Source organism: Coturnix japonica, chromosome 2 (genome assembly GCF_054131305.1).
Source record: "Coturnix japonica strain WE chromosome 2, WE-NBRP24, whole genome shotgun sequence".
Lineage (NCBI taxonomy): Eukaryota > Metazoa > Chordata > Aves > Galliformes > Phasianidae > Coturnix > Coturnix japonica.
In genome coordinates this window covers 11,960,276-11,978,619 of record NC_140664.1, presented here as the reverse complement: position 1 = coordinate 11,978,619, position 18,344 = coordinate 11,960,276, and the positions used below count along the sequence as shown (strand labels likewise).

The 18,344-nt window shown below is 39.8% G+C and overlaps 1 protein-coding gene across 11 annotated transcripts in view; it reads left to right on the top strand.

Moving 5' to 3' along the window:
- Nucleotides 1-1,350: 1,350 nt before the first annotated feature.
- The window catches only part of COL14A1 (collagen type XIV alpha 1 chain), a 104,322-nt gene continuing 87,328 nt past the window's right edge, over nucleotides 1,351-18,344 (top strand). For 5 of the 11 annotated variants that reach the window (XM_015856187.2, XM_015856185.2, XM_015856186.3 and 2 more), the window contains exons 1-5: nucleotides 1,686-1,750; nucleotides 3,650-3,771; nucleotides 9,609-9,725; nucleotides 11,266-11,409; nucleotides 14,336-14,422. In XM_015856187.2, the coding sequence (XP_015711673.2) occupies nucleotides 3,684-3,771; nucleotides 9,609-9,725; nucleotides 11,266-11,409; nucleotides 14,336-14,422 (436 nt within the window). In that variant the 5' untranslated portion in view covers nucleotides 1,686-1,750; nucleotides 3,650-3,683. Of the gene's footprint in view, nucleotides 1,448-1,685; nucleotides 1,751-3,649; nucleotides 3,772-9,608; nucleotides 9,726-11,265; nucleotides 11,410-14,335; nucleotides 14,423-18,344 lie in introns of those variants that run through there. The other 6 variants (XM_032442894.2, XM_085539356.1, XM_085539357.1 and 3 more) reach the window with 2 other exon arrangements.

The window sequence follows — 18,344 nt, the reverse complement described above, 5'->3', positions numbered from 1 at the left end:
TATTTCCAATGTGCAGCTCGTATGAACTCTTTCATCAAAGAAGCACGAGTTCTTCCTTGTATTTACACAAGAAGTTTCACACTCAGAATTAAAGCATTCATTCATTCGAAGGCTGGGAAGCCTTTGGCAGTGCGATCCTCCAGGCTTTGTGTCGCTCCCTGTACATTGACCAGATGCAGCCACAGGATGGAGCTCATGTACTTTGCATACTGCACCATTCTGGCAGGAAAGGGGAAAAAAAAAAAAGAAAAGAAAAAAAGAGAGAGATTGAGCCAGACTTACCCTTTGGCAGGCTCCTCTTTGTCGTGCCTGAAGTACATAAGCCAGAAAGTAGTCATGGATGAGCCTGATTGATCTCTCTATGTTTACCAGGTATTAAGGGTATTTCAGATTGGCTTATCCGTCTGCCTCCTTGACTTCTGGTTACTGTTATTTAGCTAAATCCATAAATTAGGGGCTGGAAAGATACCAAATGGAATGGGCTGCCCAGGGAGGTGGTGGATTCACTGACACTGGAGGTGTTTAAGGAACGCTTGGATGTTGTGTTGAGGGACATGGTTTAGTGAGAACTATTGGTGATGGGTGGACGGTTGGACTGGATGGTCTTGTATGTCTTTTCCAACCTGGATGATTCTACGATTCTAAAATGTATCCCATTTAGCATCAATGAACTGAAAGCTTCATCGCTTCAGAAGGAATGTTATCTTGGAAGTGACCCTCTTGTCAACTGGTACTAAGTGCTCATCACAGCACACATCTGGTGGTGCCACAGAATGACTGCAGAGAGCAGGATGTGCCGGGTAGATCTAGGATTGCTCCTTAACCTTTGCTCTAGAAACCAGCTGGATCAAGAGAGTGCTTAACTAAAGTTTAAACATTTCTGCAGTTTCAGCAGAGAGATATCTGTGCACAGTGACTTGGGATGAGAGCTGCAGGACTGGGAGCCCAACCCAGCAACAGCCGTCCTGCTTTGCTGTGTTCACAAAGCATGCACATCCTTTTTTCCTCTCAGTTCTTAACTGCAATCCTTCCACGATTCCATCTGTAGCTTCATATAGAGGACAAGGCACATTGAAATGAATATTTCCCTCACCTCTTCAGTTGTCGGGACTTACAAACCCCACGAGCAGTACCTCAGTAGTAAATTCAGTAGAGCACAACGTAGGCAAGCCACAGTTCTTGCACAAATACAGGTTCTGCAATTCCACTTTCCCTTTGCTGAGTCTGTATAGACAACAAAAACATGCTTATGTACTACACCGCTTTTCATCAAGGTTTATAACGAAGCCAGGCAAGCACTGGAACACTTTAACACAAATATTTCCCTGATGAATCACTGATCTGTGCATCACAACGAGCAGCACTGGAGAAACACATTCCTCACAGCACCGTGAGGCAGGCACCTTTTAAATCATTTACAACGGAGTGAATGAAGGACTTAGGAAAGGTGAAGGAGCTGAGAGGAGCTGAGAGGAGCTGAGGGGAGCTGAGGGGAGCAGCCCAGCACCTGCGGGCCCGCCCCGCCCGCGCACCTGAGGACCGCCGGGACCGGAGCGGGGGCGGGCGCTGGCTGTCAGGCTCCGCGCGCCTCTTTCCCCCCTTCTTTCCACCTTCTGCTCTATAACTGCCCGCCTCCTCTCCCGTCCCTCTCGCCTTATCGGACGCGGCGCTGCGAGGGGAAGAGCAGTCGGAGGGAGGGGAGCGAGCGGCAGCACCCCCGGCCCTGACTCACCCGCTGCTGCCCGCCCAGGTCGGTGCGAGCTCCGCGTTTGTGCCTCAGGTGCCGGGGTGAGGCGGGCAGGGGATGGCTGCGAACGGGAGCGCTGCGCGGGCACCTGCGAGGTGCGGGGCGAAGAGGGGACGGAGGTTTCCCTCAGCGGGAGCAGCCTCCATCCTTCCCGAGGCTGCTGCGGAGCGCGCCCGGGAACATCGCTTCTCTCCCGGCTGCCGTGGGCTGTGAGAGCGCTGCCCGGGCACGACATGAGGGGATTCACGCTGGCTCCGACACGATCCCGCGCCTCAGCTCGGGGCAGGCAGCGCTGCCCCGATATCGTGCGAGTTATTAGATGCCTTCAAACAGGAGGCTCCCACGCAGGATTGCATGTCAGCCAGTATTTGTAGCTGTTATTTGAGAGAAGGGTCAAACCACATCTAGCAAATGAGGAACTGAGCCACAACTGTGGGTGAATGTTTCAATATCTGGGTTATTACGTGGGTAGAAATCGATGCATAGAGGTGGCTGCACCAAAGGATGAACTGAATGCTGTCCTTTGAAGAGACAACGTGTATGTGTTTCATGTTGTATTTCTAAGGTGATGAGAAGCCTCAGTATTCAATGTAAGTTGCACAAGGGATGCAGGTTTTCTCTTCCTTTTTCTTACTGCCTGTGCTGGCTCATCTGGATCCAGTCCTTGTATTTGTGTATAGGAAGCCTGGGCATCTTGCTTGGCTTCTTGAATCCCATTTAGAGGATGAAATAGCAATACCTAATATTTTAGTTCATTTTTGTCATTGGTTGTATCTATTTGCCTCTACCTTGTGAGATTATGAGTGTGGGACTGGTCTCTTTTCACTGGTGACAGGATGAGGGAAAGTAGCCTCAAGTTGCACTGGGGAGGTTTAAGTTGGATATCAGGAAAAACTTCTTTACAGGAAGGGTTTTTAAGCACTGGAATAGGCTCCCCCAGGAGGTGGTTGAGTCACCATCCCTGGATGTGTTCAAAAACCACTTGGATGTGGTGCTCAGGGGCATGATCTAGCAGTGGGTTGTTAGAGTAGTATGGTTAGATTGCAGTTGGACTTGATAGTTTTTGAGGTCTTTTCCAACCTGAGTTGAAAAATTAGGCAAAACTTATCCTCAGAGCAGTTAGATACTGGAACTGGCTGCTCAGGGAGCTGGTGGAGTCGCTGTCCCCCTGGAGGTATTCAAGAAAAAGGAAATTGTGGCAATGAGGGACATGGTTTAGTGGGCGTGATGTTACTGAGTTGATGTGGAAAGTGAAAGGGAGGGACTTGTAAAACATAAATATGTAAACCAAAGTTTACTGAAGTAAACCTGTTGAGTCTTTGACAGCAACAGAATTACAGTTACTAAGCTTAGTTTAATTCTCCAGTAAAATACTAACAGGAGAGGGCAGCATAATTTTTTAAGCAACTTGACTAAAACTACTTGAATGGTAGTTAAACATGTTCGTGGTATCGTGCTTTTAAGTGTCCGTGAAACTTTAGAGATTTAGAGAATCTTTTTGTATGTTGAGTAATTCAACTGGAAAGTACTGAATGTTGATGTTTCAAATGGATTGAGTCAGAGTAAGTAATTTTGACCATGGCATTGCCTACAAATGCAGTTAGGACTTACTCAACTGATACCCTGCATGCCTTCTGGATAGCATCTGCTTTAATCCCTGCAAGTGCCAGATAGTACAACAGAGAGAGCGCCGAATAAGATAAAAGTAGCAAAGACAGGGTAGGTTCGAGTGCACAGTGATTAAAAAACTGGATGAGATCTTTGCTTCACTGATATCCATGACAGACTCTAAGCTGTATTGTGGTTTTTATTTAATGGAATCAGTTTTTGCCCACACCTTTTTATTGAAGTGTATACCTTAGATTTATAGGTTCATTAAATATTTCTCTTCTGTGTTTTCAGACCCACTGATTCTGTATACATCAAGTGGGAAAAGATGCTGTGTTGGAATGAGGTACAGAGCTGCTTCCTCTTGGCTTTTTTAGCTGTTGCAGCTTACTCTGTCAGTGACGCCCAGGGCCAAGGTAAGAGATAAATAAAAAGATGAAGCTTTTAACTAGGTCACTCTGATGTGCAGAAATAGACTTCCTTATTCCAAATGCAAGTGTTGCTTCCCTCTGGGATGTTGATCTGATATTACTGAAACAAAGCAGAAATTTTGCTGTTGATTTTGGGGAGAGAAGAACTGTGCATTAGTGTGTACTTGAACCTTGTATCTGAACTATCATAAACCATTCTGTTTGCAAGCTTGGGTGCCTTTTAAGAGTCAAAGTGTTCTGTATAACTCATTTTGAAACTACTCATCAGAAATTGTTGTGTGCCCTCTCTGCGATCAAGAAAGTTTGAAGGTTTGACCAGCCTTGATGTTCAACTCTTATAGAACTTTTTGTCCTTAGGACAATAACTGAAGTATCACATCACACAGTATCACACAGGACTGTTAAATGTTATACACTGCTTCTGCAGTTTGTTGTTTTTTTCAAATCACCTTTATGAATGTTAAAAAAATACTGCTGAGTTTGTTAGGCTTAAGTACTTGTTAGATCAGACATGCAGTTGATTGATTGCAGATGGAACTTGTCATATCGCGTGGGGAAGGAGGGAGGAACTATTCCAATGGGTTTCTATAATCTCTCAAGAAATAACTTTCTCTCAAAATTGTTTTTATGTAATCCCTTTGACATGAAGCTGCTGAGGCATAACTGGGTGCAGAATTTGATTCTGAGGCTCTTCTAAAACTACTGTGTAATGCCTTATTCATGAACACACTCAAACTGGTGGCAACCTGAAGCTTTCTGACTTCTGATTAAAGCACATAGCTGCCCTGTCCAGTCTGCGTGGCACATGGGTGCTGGAGAAGCATACTGGCATAGGTGTTTGGGCATCTTGAGAGTGTTTTACAGGCTTCTTCCAGAACACAAGTACACATATTAGCAGTAATATTAAAGAAGCGATGTGAACTGAATGTAGAAATATTCCTTCCTAATGTTCAGTGCAACAGTTCTGGTCAGAAATAAGGCCCAGAACATTTTTGAGTTGATGAGCCAGTAAAGCAAAGCATATGGTCAGTATTCTGCTGTCTGTGAATTTCAGTCCTAATACATATGGTTAAGATTTGTAAAACAGGATTGGTAATAGAGGTTCATCTCCATACAGTTGTATGTAATTCCTTGAACTCGAGAAGCCATGTTCTTCCCACTACCTTTTTTCTAAGCTTTGATTTAATCAATTATAGATAAGGGAAAAAACTCTCAAACTATCAGTACAATGAGATGTTGGTCAGAGACTTTTTTTTCCACGATCGCTGCACCAGCAGAAGTAGAGTTGGTGTACTTGCTCAGTAAAGAACAATACTTCCCTTGTTCTTATATTCTTTCAGCAAGCATTAACTACTGAATGCTGTCAGCAGTTACATACTAAGCTAAGTGGAGTGTTGCTTTGCCCTGGAATGACTGTGGCGGTGTTGAACGAGGCGATATGAAATCTCTAATCCATTTTCACTGAATAAAAATGTCTCTTCTTACAATGAAGTTAGTAAGATGTTTCTCAAATACCTTTTCTTAAGGTTGCCACTCCTTACAATAACTCTGGCTGTTTACAATTTAATTCACCGCCTACTGTATGCTTGTCTGATTTAAGAAACTGTACTCTCTGCCAAGGTATAGGAGGAGCTGGTATTAGTCTCAGCTTGTGTTTTCTTCCTTTGGCAAAGATGCTCTGTTAAAGGTGTGTAACTTGGTGACTTCTTGGAAAGGTGAAAATGTTTGGGACTCTCAAGTAAACATGCCTGAAGCTACAACTTATTCCTTCAGCTGAGGAGTTATCTACATTGAACTACGTGCTTTTTTCATTTGTTGTTTGAATGCCAAATGTACTATCAAATTCGGTTTTCCTCAACAACGGGTATTCTTTCATCACTGCCATTTCTTTCTTCAGCATAATGTCACATAAACAACAGCCACATGTACTTAGTTTTTTATATAGTACACAGGGGGGAAAGAAGTTCTAGGCAGGAGAGCTTCAGAATTTTCCATTTATTCATAAAGTAACTTTTTTTATATAGGTATTTTCCTTCTTTAAATAAAGATGGAAACTTGTCTGCATAGCAATAATTTCCACATGTTACTAATGTAAATGCAATGCATATTAACTTGTTCAGTTCAGTTCTTAAGATGAAAGTACATTGGAAGCTGCAAGGTCTAGTTAACATCCAGTTTAAAGTATTGGATGTCCCTGAGATGGCTGCAGATGTTCATGGTATTTTTCATTTCCATTAAAATGCTGACTAGTTCAGAACACTCTTTCCCAACTTGTCCACAAGGATAATGTATTTGGAGCACTAATCTATCTGGTTCCATAAACCAAAGCCTTGAACCTAGTTTTCTCTTGGGTGACTGCTCTAATGTTGCTGACGGCCATTCACTTTTGCATTCCTTTAAAGCCACTTAACAAGCTCTAGCTACTGATTTTTATCAGTTAACTGACTCAGCTTGGATTAATTTTTTTTCCCTCTCTGCAAGAAGTGAGATTTTGTTCCACAGACAATAAAGGTCCAAAGAAATACAGATATCCTCTTCAGGTTGGTGAATGTGTAGTAATTCCCATCAATATTTTGTTGTCTGTTCAAGTGTTAGATTTTTAACTTTCTTAGCTGTATGTACTTCTCTATGCCAGAACATTAGTCTTTGCACAGCTATGACGCAGCTGAATTTGTTTCAGTTTGGTGAAAAATTCTTTTTTTTTCCTTATGGTTCATTGCTGTATGAGGAATATCTATTCCTCTGCAGTGCCACCTTTGATACAAAAAATACTCACTGAAAATTGACTAGTTATGTAAAGACTATTGTGGCACAACTTTTCTAGTCTTTCACATTATAACTCTGTAGTGAACAGAAAAGCCTCTGGTGATTGTGTCCTTCTTTCTTTGTCAGATCTGTGATCGGTTTTTAGGGGCTCCCAAAATTTATGGGGTTTGGTGATGGCTAATAGCAATTAGGCCAGGACTATGCTTCTTTGTTAGAGAGTGCTTTCATCAATTGAGTTGAAAGCAGGATGGAACAACAGGGAAGGAGGAAGATGGCAGAGGAAAAATAAATAAAAACCTGAAATCCAAAGACATGAGGTTTGGTTTTCCTTGTCAATACGTGCTTTTTGGTTATGGTTGCTCTCAACTCTGCCTCTTGAGCCCCATACAAATTTACCACTTAATCCTAGTGAAATGAACGTAGACAGTATGCAGCTGTAAGAAGTTCATTTGATTTCTTTGCCTCAGACAAAATAAATATGAAAGGAATTGCATATTTTCCAAATTTCTAGGTATGGTTTGTCGCTCTTGTTCATTCAGCACCAATTCAGTATGACTTATGTATGGTTCAAAAGATGGAATGAATCTTGAGAATGAATTAAAAGCTATAACCCGTAACTACAGTCTGCTTGGCTTTCAGAGCTTTTTGCCATAGTCTCTGTCATTTTATTACAATTACAGCATGCTGAATGTTCTTGCAGAAGCCTGCCCATCAAAATACTTTGGCAGTACTGGGGCCAAATTTTCAAAGAACTGATTTTTCATTCATGGTGATTCCTGCACGTGCTTCTACTTGCAGCCTCTCTTCTAAAACCCTGGGCAGGCAGTTTGAAGGCTAGTCTGACAAGATTGTGCCCAGAGCATTAGGAAAGGCACTGTTTGGATATATGCCCAATGCTGCAAATCAGAACGATTTTGCATATATGAAACTGATGTGCTACCTGTTGTTACTGTCCCTTTGCTTCTGTCCTGAGCTTGTCCTTTCAAATCTTTGGGAGTGCTGAGGTGTTACTAAGCTGCTCTTGATGCTTACATCCTCACTTTTTCTGCATTCTCGTGTGTCATCCCTCAATGCAGAGAGGAACAGAACAAAGCTGTCCCTTATGGACTGGTGGGCTGGATACAAGGAATATATATCTTGTGCTAAAGCTCTAGACTTCTAGACACAAAATATTTTGTTAGATGACATTTAAACCCGCCCCAACCTGAGATGTCAAAAACACTACAGCTTGCCTCTTTCCTTCTCCTTTCTTCTGCAAGCTCTTGGAAAAAGAAACGAGTAGGAAAAAGTAATCAATTGTGGACAGGTCTTTGGCTGCTGCTGTTGCCAGACCTGCATTGACTGCAGCAGGTCAAATGGAGAGGCCAGAGAGTTCTGGATAGCACGTTCTGCCTTGTAGACTCAGATGCTCCATATGCCTTAGTCTTTAAATCTCAGAAATTTTGTAAGAACTATTGGCATATTATGTGTAGTGGACCAAAAAAACATGGCCATGAGCCCAGTCAGTTGAGAGCTGTATTGGGCTCTAAGGCAAAGAAATTGGCACTTCTCCCAATTCTTTCAGATAATTTTCCTTCTTTTTTTAGATGTGCCAACAGAAACCTTTAGGATGGTAGTGGCAAGAGGTGTTTATAAATGTATAAAGAGACTGAAAAATAAAGGAAAAAGGTCTGTGGGCTGTGGAGGTAGTAGGAAAAGGAAGGGTAATGTCTGTGGAGGACTTAAGTAAGCCTTTCTATTCCTTCTTATTGCTCAGCCTCCAGCTTCCCTGGCTGCCTTTCACTGTAGATCAGTTAGTTCTGTATGAGCCCAAACCTATTCTAATGTATAAAGATATTCCCCCTTACTGACAGCCTTGAATATCACAGGTTGCACAGCTAACAACTGTGCTTTAGTTGTCTGCAGTGAAAGGGGGATCTGGCTCACAGGATCACAGAATTATCAAGGTTGGAAAAGGCCTAGAAGATCATCTAGTCCAACTACTACCAATACTTCCCAGCGAAATTATATTCCTCAACACAACATCCAAATGTTTCTTGAACACTCCCATGGTTGGTGACTCCACCACCTCCCTGGGCAGTGCCTGACTACCCTTTCCGAGAAGAAAATATTCTCCCTATTCTGTTCTAGGTTATTCTCCCTGGAGTGGGAGACAAATGTTCTGCAAGGTGTTGTCTAACAACAGTTGAGCTTGCCAAAGCAGAAGGATGCTCACTGTGAGGGGCCAGTTAATGTACATGTACACTATACTGCTGATATTGCATAACAGACTAGGGTGGATTTTCTATTTGTTCCTCTGTGTGTTACTTCACTGAAGTCTCATGTCTTTCATGCTTTTATTCATTTCACCTGCTCTTTCTGATTGAAACAGATGTGATGGCACAAGATAGGGGAAGGTCAGATTTGTTTACCATTTCTAGACTGCCCCCTGACTAAATCCCTACTATCCGGTGCATGTCTTCTAGTGATGAGGCCAAAGCAGTGTTTAGAACTGGGCAAATGTTTGTTCCTGTGGCTAGGTAAATTGGGCAGCTGTGTCCTGTAAATTGGGCAGCTGATTCTTCTTCTGCTTTGTGCATGCCTGTCTTTCCTCTTGGATACCGTGCCCTCACAAAGCTTTGAAAATTTGGCCCTGTGTGACTTCAAATGTGGGGCAATGCCCACAATAATGTGAAGTAAAGGAGGCTGTCTATGTAACACACACTGTCAGCATAAGCAGGGAAAGCAATTTGAAATCCGTTGTATTAACAAAGAGCATTTGTATTACCAGCTTTGCCTGCTAAACTAGAGTCTTAACATCTAACACTGTTTGTTTTCCTGTCTTCTTCTAAGTTGTTAGCTTGTTTTTGTAAACAGTTAAATAAAAGGTATGTCTGAGGGAAGTAGTGCACCTGGGGACGTTGTTTTACAAACTAATAAACTGATATGTGACATTTGGAATAACCTGCATCCTTTACTGTTAAAATGTTGTATCGTCTTCCTACATGTTTGTTATAATGTTTAAAATTGACCATTTCCTTTATTTGAATTTAAATGTTTTCTTTCCCCACTTGCAGTGTCTCCACCAACAAGGCTAAGGTATAATGTAGTCAATCCTGACAGTGTACAGATCTCTTGGAAAGCCCCCAAAGGGCAGTTCAGTGGATATAAGCTGCTTGTCACTCCAAGTTCAGGTAAAATGAAAATCTATTTATTCTCTTGCAAGGTGAAATTACTGTGGCATCTAGACTTAAGGATAGGCAGCTTTCCTGAGGCTAATGTTACCTTCTAGGAATAAGGAACTGAGAGCAAAATGTGGGTAAGAGTATTGATCATTCAACAGAAGAGTGAAATTTATTGAAGGACCATGTAATCATAGACACAAAATATGGGAACTGAAGGTACCTCTACTTCATGTGTAGTCCTTGGGATTGTCACTGAGTACTTGTCTTGGCCTTTTTTCCAGTGGGGTGTAAAGAAGACTATAGGAAGTGCTTGAGGGAGAACACAGGAATGCTATTTCATTCAGAGCTTTGAGATGAATTTCCCTAGGCCTTATCCCATGGTGAACTTCTCAGAAAAACCAACAGGATTTTAGAACAAACATGAGCATAAAATTATATTTTCAGGTTTTCATTCAAAAACATTTTTTAAAAACAGAAGATGAAGTGGCTATATAAAGCTATCTTATGAAGGTACTGCTTCTCTATGTATTTCCGTTTAGCTAAAATGCAGAAGTATGTACTTCTTTTTATATAAAGTCTCCTGAGAAAGGGGCAAAATGGAAGTCTGTGAAACAGCTGTGTTGTTCTGTGCATTCCTGTATTAGTTACTTTTCATTTTATTATGCTTTATGAGCCTCTTGTCATCAGACAGCATGTTCCTTAATGGTATCATATAATACTTCTCTTGGATGATGGGTAAGACCATCTTCTCAGCAAGTCTGGTGTCAATTTGGAGGCAGTGATTGACAGGCTAGAAGTCAGGGTTGCTGTTCAAAGGGATCTGGACAGCTGAGAACTGGGCTGACAGAAACCTTGCAAAGTTTCATGAAAGAAATATGTGAAAATCTTATGAAACAAATGCAAATTCAAATTTGCAGAGACCACTTAAGGGAGCTGGCTTGCTTTTAATGGTTCCCAGTGCCAGGGCAAGAAACAATATTTATGAACTGCAATGCAGCAAGTGTTGCATCAGGAACATGACCAAATGCTGTCACAGGTGGCCCAGGGAAGTTGTGGAGCTTCCTTCTGTGGAGGTGTTAGAAAGGTGTCTATACATGGTCTTGGGCAAATGTCTGTAGGTTACCGTGCTTGAGTTGTACAAAATGAGGTCTGGAAGTCCCTTCAAGCATCAACCAAATTATCATTCTGTTCATTCTACATAGTTATGTGATATCACATTATTAAACTTAAGTCTGTAGTTTTTGTTGCATAAAGTACTTCTCTGCTTTGTGAGTTGATTATTTGATTTTTCACTTTATTTAATAAAGTGTTTCATCTCATTGCCCAAACACTTTTTTCTTTTACTGGTTGTGATAGATATGTTGGCTGTTCCTTGACTTCTTGCTTTTCAGTGATGTCCTGTGGCCTGCTTGTCTGGATATTTCCAAAAGTGAACAATAAAGTACACTTGGGTCTTGGTTGAGTTTGAGGTGGTTTTATCTCTCTACATTTACCTTTCTAACAAGGAAGCAATTACATCTTTGCTTTTTTTTGATCTTTTCCGTTACAGGTGGAAAAACCAATCAACTTATTCTTCAAAACACTGCAACCAAAGCAATTATTCAGGGTCTCATTCCAGATCAAAACTATGCCCTTCAGATCATTGCATTCAGTGATGACAAGGAGAGTAAGCCAGCCCAAGGGCAGTTCAGAAGTACGTATCTTTTATACCTTACATGCTGAGTGCATCTATCATTCAGCATATTTTATGAAGCTGTAACAAACTGATATTGAAAGTAATCATGGAAATACAGTTTCTTCTGTTGGTAGAAGGCTGGTTGGAACCACAGACTTTTTCTGATACAGTTAGAGGCCTGAATGAATACAGTTGCACAGGAGTTCCTTTCTTTGGGCTATTTTTGTTTCTTTTGGTTTGGTATCCCCGTCTTTGCTGTTCCTTTATGAATTTAGCCAGTGTCTTTTGGAAGAGAATCTTCTGTGAGCGTGGGTAATAATCTAATATATCAAAAAGTTTCCCTCTCTGATTCCAGTTGTTTTTATTAAAGATTTGTGTAGCTGTGCCAACTGACAAATAGTTATTTGTTCAGTGATACTGTGAAAGGCTGAATTCTTACTGGTCTTAAACTGTCAAATATGTTTACAAACTGTGCTTAAGGCTCTTATCTGACCTATTAATGTTCTTAGTATTTCTGTTGAAGTGAAAATGTAGTGTTATAAGAAATTCAAATAAAACACCAATTTATCTTCCTTTGCATCTTAAGTGGCACTGTCAGTTTGGTTAATGAAGAGAAAAATGTGTCAGTTTGGAGGTGTGTGAAATCATGCTGAATTAATTCCCTTGATGCTAAGTATTTTAATAACTGTTTGTGGAAGATGCTGCTTGCTCTGTGTGCTAAATCACTTTACTCTTAGGATGAACACAAGACAAAATATGCTGACTGATTGATGTGCTGTATGTCAGAGTCTTTCTAGCTTTTTATCACTGCTACCGTGTATTTATTCTTTTAAGTACCATCCCAGTTAGGAAACCCACAAAACCACAGATTACTTCAGCATTAAACCATCAGAAAGCTATACCCGCTTCTATAAAATTAGGCGTGGTTCCATTTTAAACTAGCTCTGTTCCTAAGGAAAAGCAGAGCTGGCAGCTTGATTTAACAATGTGGGGTTAAGTTCTGTTTGGTATACTCTGCTGCCAATGCAAACATGTAAACCTTAACAAGATGTGAGTTTCATTTGACCATATGAACGATGCCTTACATAAATAAAACCAGGAATGATGTGTATACAAAAATTTCCTCTTATCCTCTATTCCATTTTTTTTCCTTTCTCTGACAAATGCATTGACTCTAAAGATGAGAAAAGGTCAAACAAATACAAAACTTTGAGAATATCCTGGACATTAGTGCACTGGAAATGTGTATGTGATGCACTGGAATTGTTTGATGTACAAAGAGCTGCTCTTGATCCTACAGTAAAATTTTATTGTTAAGAATATTCCTGTTATAAAGTTAGACATGCTTTCTTTTTCTGTTGTTGCTTGTAAATTATTATACAAGATCACCGGGAGATTTCTTCTTTTTAAGATGCATCTATAAAAGTGTAGTTGGTAAGTTCATTGCCTGTGTGAACATGTGAAAAAAACTGATGTCTTTCTTATGCATTTAGGTTGTTGTTATTATTTTGATGAAAGGGCTTTCCCCAAACCAAAAATCTGTCAGGTTGTGACTGACTTATCTCCTGGGAGAATTTCCAGACTGTTCCATTTCTCTTTAGAGCCATTCCTCCACAGTGTTGGCTTGTACTCAGTATTGGAAGGAACATTCTTACTTGCTAAGCAGTGGTGTCCTTTTTGTTTAGCATTACTCTGGCTATTTTTACTACTTTTATTTTAATTAGAATGGAGTAAAAAAAGAAAAAGTTACTTTTTTGACCAGTATCCTTATTTCTTTACATGGAGCAAGGATGTTGTTCGTTCTTTGGAGGATTTGCATATTGAGAGATTTGACAATGGCCTGTTGTCTTCCTAAGACCTTAAGATGGTCTTGAGATTATATTCTGGATTCAGACTTGAGAGAATGTTTCAGATGCTCCATATACAGTTGGTTTAAATCAGTGTAATCCATTTGGCTTTCGTTTCACTTCTGTAAAACAGAACACCTGTGTTGTCCTTTTTATATTGTGTGTTTCAAGAGATAACTGATAAGCTTTCACTGTCTCACAATGTTTTGGGAAGGACATAGCACACAGTGACTCTGATCCAGGATAAGATTTGCTGCCTGCTTGAATGAATGTTGGTCATAATCCAGGTCTACATAAGCTAAGGTTTTTAATTGGAGAAAATTTTTCCCTTCTACGGAATATCCTTTTCACTTCTATTTTATCCCAAGCTGTTCCTGGCCATTGTAGACTGTAGGGGTTTTGACACCAATTAACATTCTAAAGAAATTATATATTTCTTCCTCTGCGAGATATATAGATATAGATAATATATACATATATATCTCTTCCTGACATAAAAATAATATATAAAAATATTAGGGATAGCTAATCAAACTAGATCCTGCTGGGCTTTTTTATATCTAAGACCTAGAAAAGGAGGTATCCTACCCACTTGCAAGACAGGAAACTATTAAAGTGTAAGCATTGGAACAACTCTGCTGTTGTGGGAATACTTGGTGCCCTGAACATAGAATTGGGCATGGGATTTAAGCTGATTTTGCAAAGAAGATAATGTAATAGCTGGCTTATGTGATCTTGTGCTGGATGACCTGCAGTAGAACTCTGCAGTACTGGACTTTGCCCAACTAGCTTTGCCAACTTCTGGAGTTTTATTTCCAGTGCTGACTCTTATTATAGGTTTAGATGGTGATGTCACTATATTTGGACACTCCTCAATGAGGAGAATTGCTTTTGAGAACTTCAGTGTGGACAGAAGGGAGTGGGGGGGCAGAATTGTGAAGTAATAAGCACAAAGGGAATGAAAGAACAGTCACTTGTTACCTAAACATATTGCAAGGTATTGTGTGAAGTGTCTCTATTTGAAAAAGGAAAACAACATGCTTCTGACTGCTCTGTTTCTTGTTTGATTGATTGATTTTTTCCCCTTATTTTTCTAGTTAAAGATATAGAAAGAAGAAAAGAAACAAGTAAATCCAAGGTGAAGGATCCAGAAAAATCAAATGCGAGTAAACCAGCTCCAGAAGGTCAGATGTGACTTGGGTGATATTCTGATAATAACCACCTTCTTTGTTTAACTTGGCCACTGCATAGATTTTCTTTAAGTCATTGCCTTACATCTTGTTCCCAGGGTGGTTGAGTTGAACAGAAGGGAAATAACAGTGTTTCCATGAATTTGGGGGAGTTTCTACAACATAGGAATCACTTCTAGTTCTGTTTTGTCACTTTATCAGTAAGCACCAACTACTGCTATGAATAGCATAAAGCAGGATTTGAACCTTCATTTAAAAAATAAATAAATAAATCATACTACCTTTACTTCCCCACTGGGTACACTAATTACAAAAATGAAATAAAATTGTATGCATGTATTTGTGTGGGTGGGGGCATTTTTAAATAGATCTTATTTCATATAATTTCTTTTAATGCATTTATATATGTGTGTGACATCATGTCATCTTGCCTGCAAGACAGACTTAGCTAGTGTTAACACCTACCTAAAATGAAATGGATATTCTTCAGTCATTATGATATCATAACTTGTTATCTCTGTCCTAAGGGGGTCTTATATTTGAAAGAATTTGAAATACTGTGATGGGGAAAAAACTTTTGTCTAGTTGTGAAGAGTTAATCTTCTATTAAAATGTGATATTGCTTATCATAAGAAACTCATCTAGAATGGGAAGCAACATCTATTTGAAGCTTTAAGTTCTTTGATAGTATCAGTGTAGCTTGTGTCAGAGCAAAGTACACTTTCATATAGCACTTGTGGGAAGCTCTTGCCATACACTTATTCTAAAGTTATTGAAAACTGGGAAAGCAAAATGTGTCAATCTATGAAATTGACCAAAAAGGGGTAAAAAAGCCAAAACCTACCAGCAACACCAAAACCCAATTATGCTGATTTGTATGAATCTTGCTTTTGTTTAAACCCAAATGCAGCTATATTGTAATGTGATGTACTTTTTTCTTACTGTCTAGCTATTGCACATTTCTTATGCATAGCATAATGATTCATCAAAGTGATGGAGAGTCCAAGTCAATGACTTCAGGGAGAATGGAGTGAGAGTCCAGGCAAAAAAGTTGTGCAGAAATAACAATGTCAGCAAAAAAATACTTAGTAATGAATTCAGAAATGAAGCATAAATAATAATGGTATCATTTTTTTTTCTAGCTTAATATATAAGGGCTGTTGTTCCACCTCAAACTGAAATTGGATCATTGAATGGAAAACAAAATAAATCTCAACGTGTCTCTGAAAGAAATAAGAGCAAAATATTATGGTAAAACTGTGAAGAATAACTTGATCCTCTGCAGATGTTTGACAGGAAATGATCAGAGTGTGACCTAGAGAATTAGTCACTTATTTAGACCTAAAGAATTAGATGCTTAATTAGTTTCATAACAGGTTGGTGTTATGTCCGTATTTGATGCATTTAATAGCATCTCTGATACATTTTATGTCTGTGTTGTATCTTTAGACAAGTTGGTGATGCCATAACAGTTAACAGTACAAAAAAACCCTCCAACAGTTGGGTAGTCTTATATTACCTGAAAATGGAGCAATCTTTGCCCACAAAACAAACTGAAAACAACCACTGTCCAAACTGATATTGTCGGGAAGTGGTCACTGCTTCTGTTCTTGTCCTGACTGGAAGGGTAGCAAAAGCTTATTTAACCATTTCTGCAAGTACTAGAGCCATGTTTTGAAGCATCCTGGGGGGTGGTTAGAGAAGAGGAGACTGGATGATCTTTGCAGGACTTACAGAGGCAAAGGTCATCATTCATTCTTCTACACGTGAAAAACCATCTCTCAACATTCTCTGATGTAAATGTTAGAACAAGTTTGGCATTTTATAGGTCATGTAATCCTGACTTGTTGCCTTGGGGCAAAACCACTCATGTGCAGCAACAAACTTGTTAAAATGTACAGAAAGTGTGTGAATGCAGTCCATAACATCAGTATGTGCATTAAGACAGCTCTTACCAGTTGATCCATGTGTATGGAGCTAATTTTTCTGAAGGGCACCATAATTATTGAAAGTTGTTTTTGGTAAATACTTAACTAATAGCTTTCTTCAGGGATCAACTCTGCTAAGTGGTTTGTGTGGCTCATTAGCAAGTTTTCCAGCAGCTCTAGTAACCCAGGTTGAAATTCTCCATGTGATGTGTCCTGCCTGTTCAGATAGTTTGAAAAGATTTATTCCTTTCTTTCCTGCTCTAAGTACTGAGCTCTTATCTCACATAAACCTCCAGTGCATGTCAGTAATGTCACCGTGCCAAATTAATTCACCTTTTAATTTATACATCGGATGTTAACAGTATCTTTGATTTCTAGAAAGCTCTTCTAGTTCTTCTGTACAGATAATTTCAAGTGTTGAATCTTCTTCCTGTATTTCTCAGAACCCGTCAGTTTTCAGCTTAGTGATAGATTTATCACTCAGTAACGTCAGAAGCCTTTTTTCTTCCTCTCAGTTGAGATCAAGTTCACGGACTCACCTTCATTCAGCATGCACTGATATCTGAGTACTTGTACCTTGGCACCTCTCCAATTCCGTCATGTACAAAGCTCCTTTCTGCACAGTGAAAGGGATTAATACGTTCTTTGCCTTCTCAGATGTTTTATAGTTTTTCAAAGAACTTCTAGGAGTGATTCTGTAGTCACATCCCTTTAGGGAGGGAAGAATCACAGTGTTTTGACTGCATCCTGTGGCAAGTACGTGACTGTGTCTTTTCAAGTGTTTCAGTTCATGCCTGTAAAGTTTTCAGACAATGATTTCAGTGACAATAACAAAACACAGTGGGACAATTCACTTTTTTGCTTGCAAGCTTTATTTTGGGACTTTTTTTTTTTCCTATGAGAGTTGTTGCAGGTTGGCTTAGGTTATCAGCCAAGCTCCCACTTAGTTGCTTTTTCTAGGAGGATGGTTAGAGAAAATAGGAAGAGCAGAAATGTGTTGTGGTTCAACCAGGCAGGTAGATAAGCACCACACGGTCATTTGTTTTCTTCTCCTTGTCTCCCATTGGGACAGGGAGAGAATCGAGGCAGCGGTGAGGCAGAATGAGCAACAAAGTAGATCTTGTGAGTCGGTATAAGAACTGTTTATGAAGACAGAAAAGGAGGTGAGGGGGGAGGAGGAGAATAATCTCTAGTAATGATAATTATATGTATAAAAAAGTAAGTGATATACAAGCAGTTGCTCACCACCTGCTGCCTGATGCCCAGCCAGATCCTACAGAGAAGAAAATTGACTTTGTCCCAGCTGAAATTTGGACAGAATGCTCACGGATTGTTTGCCAAATGCCATCGCAGGCAGGTCAGACGTAACTTGAGGAAAAAGGACTTCATTTATTACCAGTTAAAATAATAATTAAAAAGAAAACAAAAACAAACAAAAAAGCAACAAAACTAATTGGGTAATAGGGTACAAAACCACAGGCATTAAAAATAAACTTGCCTTCCTCTCTTCCCTGAATGTTTTCTTTCTGTGTGTGTGTTTTTCTTCTTCCAGTGCTGTGCACGTTATTAAGTAATAAAAAATACTTAAAGTTCTGTAAAATATATCAGCATATGAATCTGATGCTTGGATTATAATAGCTCTTGCAGTAACATCACGCTGGTCTTTGGATGCTGATAAAAATGAGAGGTGCAGTAAACTTGAAAAACATCCTGGTTTGTTTTCTTCTTCCAATACCTCTGCAGGTAATCTTTAATATACACCCTGTAGCTATTGAATGTTGCATAGTGTAGGAGAAAAATCCAGAGATTAAGACTCTGTTCAGCAGAAGAGACTAATGATCTAACTTACTAATTTGTCTGTTTATCAGCTGTGTCCATAAATACTGCTAGATAATGTGAAATCAGTGCTGTGAGGTATTTTACTTAGCTCCAGGAATGAATACCTTCTGAGATACTGCTCTGTTGGCTGTGTTTCTTAATTTTACTCA